Genomic DNA, 8,427 nt, shown 5'->3' with positions numbered 1-8,427 from the left:
TGTATGTGTTTAGTTGCACGTCACGTGTGTTATGTACATACTATTATTTTTCCTATAAGGCTGAAAAATGTATATACTCAACATGTTTAAAATATGAAACATAACATAATATAAGGACTGGTTAGTATATACTGTTTATAATACCTCTCGAAATATGTTAATTATCGCGATACGATCAACACCGGGTATCACCTTCAACACAAGTGTGTTGTTTTTTTTACTTTGCCCTAACACGTATTTCCCGACGGATTTTAATTATTAAGTATATTGCTGGCCATAGAATAACAGTTAAATTCGCTTTGTTTGACCATGCAGAGGGTTTTAATCGTGTTGTCGATTTGTTTTAAAATATCTTTCTCTGATTCAACTAGACATTTTATTTCCTGTGGGCCTACAAGTTGCGACAACGTAGGCTACGAATCATGCGTTCGTCCGCCGGAAGTACGCACGGAGGCGGGCTCTCTTTGCTATTCTTGCGAGGATCTGACTCGTTACGGAGACCCTTGTGACCCCGCGGACACCAGACAGGGCTGTGTATTGTACTGCATAGGTAATAGTTCGTAATTTCAGGATATTATCTTAATATTTAAGGACAATCTAGGACCATGGCATGCGCACATTGGTACATAAAATGAATGAAAGTTAATGGCTTTGACAATTTCAAAGTTTCTGATAAATGCAAGGGTTTCATTTGTTTTTCATCTTTAAGTAAATGCTCATGAGCAGTCTAATGATTTGACATTAATGGAATTATTAATTCTGTCCTATAGATAAGGCAGTGGAGAAAAAAGAGCAAATATGGAACCAGTCGCAAGAATCTCAGAACCGAATATGGCAGCATCTCGTCTTGGAAAAGGACAACACCATATCTCTGTTACGGAAAAGTAAGTATATCATAGTCATAACTAGGAAAACAGAGCGCATCGAAACAGAAAAAAATATATCGGAAATCGAATATAGCTTCATGTAAACTTGTTTATTAAGGGTAAATGCGCTCGTACTTTTAAGTTCAGTAGGTCTAAATGTTGGTGAGCAGATTTCTTAACGTTTTCGACAAGTGCATTATTTTGTATGTGTTATGATGACATTGAATGCTGCATATGTAATATCATTCTCTGTGTGAATTTCAGATTGTGATCTGTTACTGACCATTTCTTCCTTTTTCTAATCATGTCCAATTGCAAACAAACATAAGAATAAACAATAAAATAGTGTGATATATATCAAGATAGTGTAGCGTGTTTTTTCAAATTGAGAATTTTAAGCGTTCCTGACCTAATAAGATGTATTTTTTCATCATACTTTTTTGTAAATGTTATTATTTTCCACTGCACATTTTCCTATTGTTGTACGTAATTTTGGAGTGTCAGCTCCTATCGGGCCATTTAGAATAATAATCAAAGCGCTGAAGGCACTGTAGGTGTTCGCTGTTGTAAAATGTCGTCCTTGATTAGCTTGTGCGCATTGCACAGACTAATCAGTATGCACAGGCTAATCTTATTTGACATGCATTAAGCCCCGTTTTCCCTGAAAGCAGTCAATATGTACAGATTTCAGTGATAAACACCAGACTGGTCAATCTCGTTTTACAAGCTGTTAAACAATATTAGTCATATAAACCCTCTGCAGTGTACCAATACACAGCGGTACATCACATTCACATTTATGTTGAGGCACGAACGACAACTCTGCTAGGAGAATGACATTTGTCGTCTGCTGCAACATGCAGTGGTTGTCTTTCCATACCGTACCTAAGGCTTCTAAGCATATACTGATTTGCAAAATATGGTCTGTAACATTAGTGTGAGCTAACGCTCACACTGAAAACGGATATTCACGAAGCCAATCCCTTCTTTAGATATGTAATAGCTCACATATTATTTTTCCATTTTTTTAGGTTTGCTCAGAAACCTTTATTTTTTTCATATCACATCCTTGCTTAATTTATTAAGTCAGCTAATAGATTTCTCTTTGATAGACTATATTTGTACATGCTATGACAAATGTGTTTCAGATGCAACTGAACAGGCGTTGAAAATGGAAGATGCAAACAAAACAAGTCAGCTGTATTTTCTAATAGATTTCTCTTTGATAGACTATATTTGTACATGCTATGTTAAATTTGTTTCAGATGCAACTGAACAGGCGTTGAAAATGGAAGATGCAAACAAAACAATTCAGCTGTATTTTTGGCTCTTCGTAGCAACAATATTGATTCTTTGTTTGACAATGACTATTCTGGCATTAGTACTGTGTGCTTACTGCTGCAAGAAGGGTGATTACAGGTAAGTTGACGAAACAAACTCTTACTTCGCATGCAAATGATGTTAATATAAAGATTTTTTTCCTTCAAATTTCACCTTGTTATTATTCAATTGTATAAGTTTATTCGCATCATAAGTCATATTGCAGTCAAATAATCTACCGGTAATTTTGTTTCCAAAACTTTTAGACCAGTGGACGATTCTGAATCAAGTTCAATAGACTCGACAGCTTACTCGAAAAAAGTGTCTTACACAGAAGAACCCAAGAGCAACCATGAACCAAACAGTAGTTGTTCAGTTGAGGTAACACACATTATGAACTCGGACTCTCAAGTTATTATGCAGGAAACACATCCAATAGAATGTCGCGACGGTCGACTCAGTAATGTTGCTCCACAACAGGAGGACAGCGGGGAAATGTGTACAGGATCAAGTTGAACGTAGCCCAAAAAACCCGAAACAACGGAAACGCTCGAAATAAAACTGGACTTAAAAAAAGCAAGTTATGTGTTCATAAAATTTTAATTAATGGACATTACATACGCCTGTCAACTATAGTAATGTAGCGAAATGTGTGGGTGTTAAAGAGGATAATGTTCCATTTAAATTAAAGGGACTTGATCACATATGTTTTGGCATTTCTGAAGATCACTTTGAATTCTTCAACTTTATAGAATGAACGGAATCGGACAGCTCAAATTAGAAACAATGCAATTATTTTACTTTGAAATAGACTTTTGAAAATACTCGCGGGTATTCGAACCGGATGTCTAAATGTCTATTTCAAAGTGTCATTTTGCCTAATTGTGTACACTGTTCTTTTAATCTGTTAGTAAGTCCCTTTATGGTCGGATGAACGTACTGTACAGCTGCACATGCAAACAAAAATGTAGTCATAGAACATGTTTACTTAAAGTTGATGCGCAATCTTTGTCCACTGGAAGCTGACCAATCTTAAATGCAAACGGACAATTCGAGGTTTATAAAAATGTACCTTATTCACGCACGTTGGAAAGCAAATGTAAGGGTACATGCCCAACACCAAAATGGATATTATCATCGTTACTTTGTTTGTGGAAATCTAGTGTGCAAACGAGCTTTTACCAGCATAGGATGATCGAAATTATTCAGTACATTGCATTGTATGCATGTGTACACGTTAATTAAGCTATACGGACATTGAGGTAGTCATATTAAATAATGGTTGCAAAAACTTTAAACTTCATGGTTCTTCCTATACAAAATAGACGCTCTTGAAAGAATTGGTGTTTAAAATACGTTTAAAATATAGACAACAATAAATGTTTCAACGAAAAGCTTTTACCCTTATTTGTTTGTAACTTGATTATTTTAAAAAGGGACTTCGTTCACAGATTTTAAAAATATTTTAAAATTGTCATTAAAATAAATAATATTTAGAAAGATCCAAAATACTTATATTTGCATAAAACAAAGAATAAAAAAAATCTGCTCCGGTATTTAACATGGAGCCTCCTGACGCAGAGTGCTACCACTGCACCACGCAGAGTGCTACCACTGCAACACGCAGAGTGCTACCACTGCACCACGCAGAGTGCTACCACTGCACCACGCAGAGTGCTACCACTGCACCACGCAGAGTGCTACCACTGCACCACGCAGAGTGCTACCACTGCAACACGCAGAGTGCTACCACTGCAACACGCAGAGTGCTACCACTGCAACACGCAGAGTGCTACCACTGCAACACGCAGAGTGCTACCACTGCAACACGCAGAGTGCTACCACTGCAACACGCAGAGTGCTACCACTGCAACACGCAGAGTGCTACCACTGCAACACGCAGAGTGCTACCACTGCAACACGCAGAGTGCTACCACTGCAACACGCAGAGTGCTACCACTGCAACACGCAGAGTGCTACCACTGCACCATGCAGGATTTAGCACAACAACGAATTATGAACGCTGTATTGGCAAAACAGTAATCGATGCAAATAAAATAAGTTATTATTTCGCTCATTTTGATAATGATTATTCTAACATCGAACCAATATTTTAAACATGTTTAATTGTATTTAATTTTGTATTCGCTAGTTAAAAATAATGATTTTTCTGGTATGAATCTATTTTTAACTCGCCTTTTTGCCAAAACTGAGAACATGCTCCTTTATTTAAATAAGCACCATGGCCTGAAATAATTGATCAGATGGTCCTCGGATTTGCCGAACCAAAATTTCTTTAAATAAAAGTGATGTATTTCTCTCCAACATGGTCAATTTTGCCCGGCAACCGCTTTTTTTAAACGCATATTTGTTTTTTATTTCTATTGATTACATATTTTAAGACAGCGGCTGCTTATCGTTAAACAGTTAATATTACAACACGGCAGCATTAGTTAAAATGTGTACGGCAGACATGTTCAACAAATGTGTAAGCAATATTTGTCTGCGCTTTGACAATATTATTTGTGAACGGTAAGCATACATGTTAATTATCCATATAGTTATGTTATAACGCTTGCATAATTTTAATCAAAGCGCTGAAGGAACTGCAGTTGTTCGTTCTTTGATCGTACATGTATTTAATATTCATTACAGTCACCGGAAATGAAGTTCGACTTTTGAATAACGATATAATTTACTTTAAATTGTCTACAGTGGTGAGATTTTTAAAAAAGCAGGAAAATGCCATTGATTAACAATCTCTCACAATTTCATGCAGGATTCTCACAAACTCCGCTTATGATTACCAAGATGAAAAAAGAAATTCAACGTATATCTAAGTTGGCGCTAAGGAAAAGTCTGTGAGTCTAACAAAGAATGAACAACACCATAATTATAACAATAAATGTATTGGAATTAACGATATTGTATATAATTCTCGATCAAACCACATTAAAAAATATTATTTTTTTTAGCCTGAAATTATATGCTTCATTTAATGTGTCTCTATTTCATTTTTATTCATGTTAATTTACTGATATTTACGCGTAACTCCTCTACTCCACCCGTCACCAAAATTTTTATGAACGAACCATCGACTGTAATGTTAATTCGTAAATTAACGTATTTTTTCTATCGTTTCAATGGGTCAATACTTTTTCATCGTGTGCACTTATTCCGATATAAATTGTTTATCCTTAAATACTTAATGTTCTGAATTGCACGTCTATATTTAGTTACAGCACCTGGTCTTTTGCAACATGCACGCTTTTCATGCATGGAACTTGACAGACGACAGCAACTATTTCGAAATCTTTTAAAAACACGTTTTTTAGATACGTACGAAGGGACTTTAATCAGCCAATATTAAAAAAATGGCTATAAAAAGCGAAATCTACATACATGTAGGGTAGCTCGCCCTTGAGTCGGACGGATTACTAGTTTATGGCGTTGCTCCTTCGCACTGTGTCAGAAGCCGGGACCCGGCTTTTTACACTTTATACACAGTTACTTTAGGATCCTGTTTATATATAAATTACTCGGTTTCCGGCTTATTTGCGTTAAATATTGTGTAATATAACGATACTACCAAATTAGCCCTTAAGACGGACACATTCGCCTTTGAGACGAACACGTTTTCCCGTTGGCATACCCATGTAAAATAAGTTTGAAAAAAAAATTGACACCTAATAGAATTAATATGTATCAATAGAATAATCAGTATTATTTTAAGAACATACAGAAAAAAGCCGGATTTCTTTTGTGTGTTTCGGGTATTTCGACCATATCATCATCACGAAAACCCCAACAATTATTTGGCAACGAACTGTACAAACATAAATGGAAACAAACAGAGTAATAACACTTTTATACGGTAGTTTTTCTTAATTCGTTTGTTTTTCTTGTATACATATGTTTAAACTATAAAATGCATAACATACATGTAACATATTGATTACGTAATATATTAAGTTGTTTTCTTGAATATTGTATGTGTAATTAAATGAGCCGCGTTCTGGGTTTAGTACCTGCAGTTAAAGTGTAAGGATTGAAGAGCCTAACAAGTGACGAAGCTTAGCGCATAAGCAGTAAGCCAATTTTTCTCAGAACCAGGCTCATATAGCCGTCGCTTTGTCCTTTTCAATTTGTTTAATTTTATCTTATTTAACATTTAGTTGGTATTCGTATGGCTTTTTTTTCTTGCCGCTGCCTCTTCCTTGATTTTTCTCTTGTTCAATCGTTCAATTTTTCGCTTTTCTATGTTTGCGGCCTTATTTACTTTTTCCTCTTGTTTACGTATTTTCTCATTGTATGCCTCGTCTGATGTTATGACAAAGTATCCTCCTTTTGCAGATGATGAAATAGCTGCTTGTGGCTGCTCTTTGTATTTCCTCCATGTAGTGTACATGGAATCCCCTGATTCAAAATATTAACCCTTTGCATGCTGGGTAATTTGTCGTCTGCTAAAATGTCGTCTGCTGAATTTCTAAAATTAGCATTTTCTTCGATTTTTTTTCAAAGAATACTATCAGAATAGCAAACAGTTTGGATCCAGATGAGACGCCACGTTCTGTGGCGTCTCATCTGGATCAAAACTGTTTGCAAAGGCCTTCACAACTCGGTTCCCGAACTGTAAGGGTTAAGGTATGATTTCAGCGTTGGTGCCGGCAAGGCACTTTCAACAACTGAAAGCGGAGTTAAAACTGGTTCAAGAGATATTTAATCTTTTTGACGACTCGTGACTGTAAACGAAAGAAGTTTTTCTAAATTAGGTAAAAATTACAAATTAGGTTAAACGTTTTAAAGTAAGATTAAATCCAGCTTAATAATATACAACGTAGTTGCGGTAGTTTTATAAATCAAAATGTTTTGATGAAATAATAATTTGTAAGTCTATAAAAGAATTGTATATGCGTACCAACGTGTTCCTGAACAATATGAAACCCCCCGTATTCATCCATGATAATTTGGATCTCCATTTCTCCTACGGAATCATTATTTGATGCGTTGATCTTCATTGCTCATTGGATCAGCAGCAACTGATTCAGTGCACACAATGCTCGTGATGTCGCAAAATTCATTTGATGTTGTTATGGGCGCCTGTGCTGCCTGCGCTTCTTCGGAAGGCAGGTAAGCAACGTCGGGAATCGACCCTACATTTAAAATAAATTAGTTAGAACATCCTTTTACATAAATACTTGACCGTCAAATTCCACAACATATGTATTTAAACAGCACTTCTATGAAGGCCTTAAGGCAATATCTTTCTTCATACACTCGCATTTATGTTTTAATTATTGATTTATAAATATATCATTTATTCTAAAAATATACATTCTTGTCTGCTAACTTTCTACTTGGATTGTACGGGCAAATACCCGTCGCTTCAAAGCCGGACACGAGGTTTCCAGGTGTCACTGCCGTGGCCCATACTGTTCGCAACAACCTAAAGAACTGTTGGTGTCCAACAGGCACACCTGTTTTGGCGGTGAACTCGTGCACATCTTTGCTCCAAGAATTTTTGAGCGACTTGAACACGGGCCTTACAGAAAACGCATTATTATGAAGTACAATTTGGATTTAAATATTTTTGTTTTTAAAAAAACTGTTACAATATGGTGTCGGTAATTGCGATATAGATGTATATTTAGACCTACTTTGATTTAAAAAGACCTTTTAACAAAATATTAAATTTGAGGATCGTATGTTAAAATAAGCATATGTATAGAATGAATTAATATAATAATTATGTTTTATATAGTTACCTATCAAACGGTTGCGTAAAATGAGAAGTCTTGCTTGGCAACTCCACCAGTACAATATTTTGAGTCCTAGCTAACTGAATGTGCTCAACGTGATTGTGACACTCGTGCCCATCCATCAAGAGCATTTGGGGTCTCTCTGGTCCAATATTCTGTACATATAACAAAAATGACATCGTCTTTTTTAAAGGAGCATAATACAGAGGCCGAAATCGGTTAATAAAACTGATACTCATAAAATATTAAGAACTGTTTTGTTCTAACGAATTTATAGATTTATATGAAAAATACAAAAACCATGACCAAAAATAACAACCAATAATCCAATGTAAATAATCACACAAACGCAATAGAGCAAAGGCAAAGGACTTCGCGTACGAACCTTCAAGAAAACTTAATCAAACCAGAGCTGAGAAATGCCAGATTTCATCCAACCCGTACTCGACACGCTTATGTGTGTTTTTGGCGGAGCGTTCTGT

At 35.8% G+C, this 8,427-nt stretch overlaps 1 protein-coding gene across 1 annotated transcript; it reads left to right on the top strand.

The window, feature by feature from the left end:
• Positions 1-259: 259 nt before the first annotated feature.
• On the top strand, positions 260-3,478 carry LOC127873139 (uncharacterized). The gene is made up of 4 exons (XM_052416785.1): positions 260-550; positions 771-884; positions 2,132-2,285; positions 2,453-3,478. Exons 1-4 carry the CDS (start codon positions 310-312, stop codon positions 2,700-2,702), a joined length of 759 nt encoding a protein of 252 aa, XP_052272745.1. The 5' UTR covers positions 260-309; the 3' UTR covers positions 2,703-3,478.
• The last annotated feature ends 4,949 nt before the right edge of the window (positions 3,479-8,427 follow it).

This window comes from Dreissena polymorpha, chromosome 3, assembly GCF_020536995.1.
Source record: "Dreissena polymorpha isolate Duluth1 chromosome 3, UMN_Dpol_1.0, whole genome shotgun sequence".
Taxonomy (NCBI): Eukaryota; Metazoa; Mollusca; class Bivalvia; order Myida; family Dreissenidae; genus Dreissena; species Dreissena polymorpha.
The sequence above is the reverse complement of the archived record's forward strand: the minus strand, read 5'-3'. Positions and strand labels throughout refer to the sequence as shown.

What these genes read in the sequence shown, in the direction of transcription:
- LOC127873139 (XM_052416785.1), top strand. Translation starts at nt 310, where the DNA reads ATGCAGAGGGTTTTAATCGTGTTGTCGATTTGTTTTAAAATATCTTTC. An exon ending in CTGTGTATTGTACTGCATAG is followed by an intron (nt 551 to 770) that starts GTAATAGTTCGT and finishes TCTGTCCTATAG; the next exon opens with ATAAGGCAGTGGAGAAAAAA. An exon ending in CATATCTCTGTTACGGAAAA is followed by an intron (nt 885 to 2,131) that starts GTAAGTATATCA and finishes AATTTGTTTCAG; the next exon opens with ATGCAACTGAACAGGCGTTG.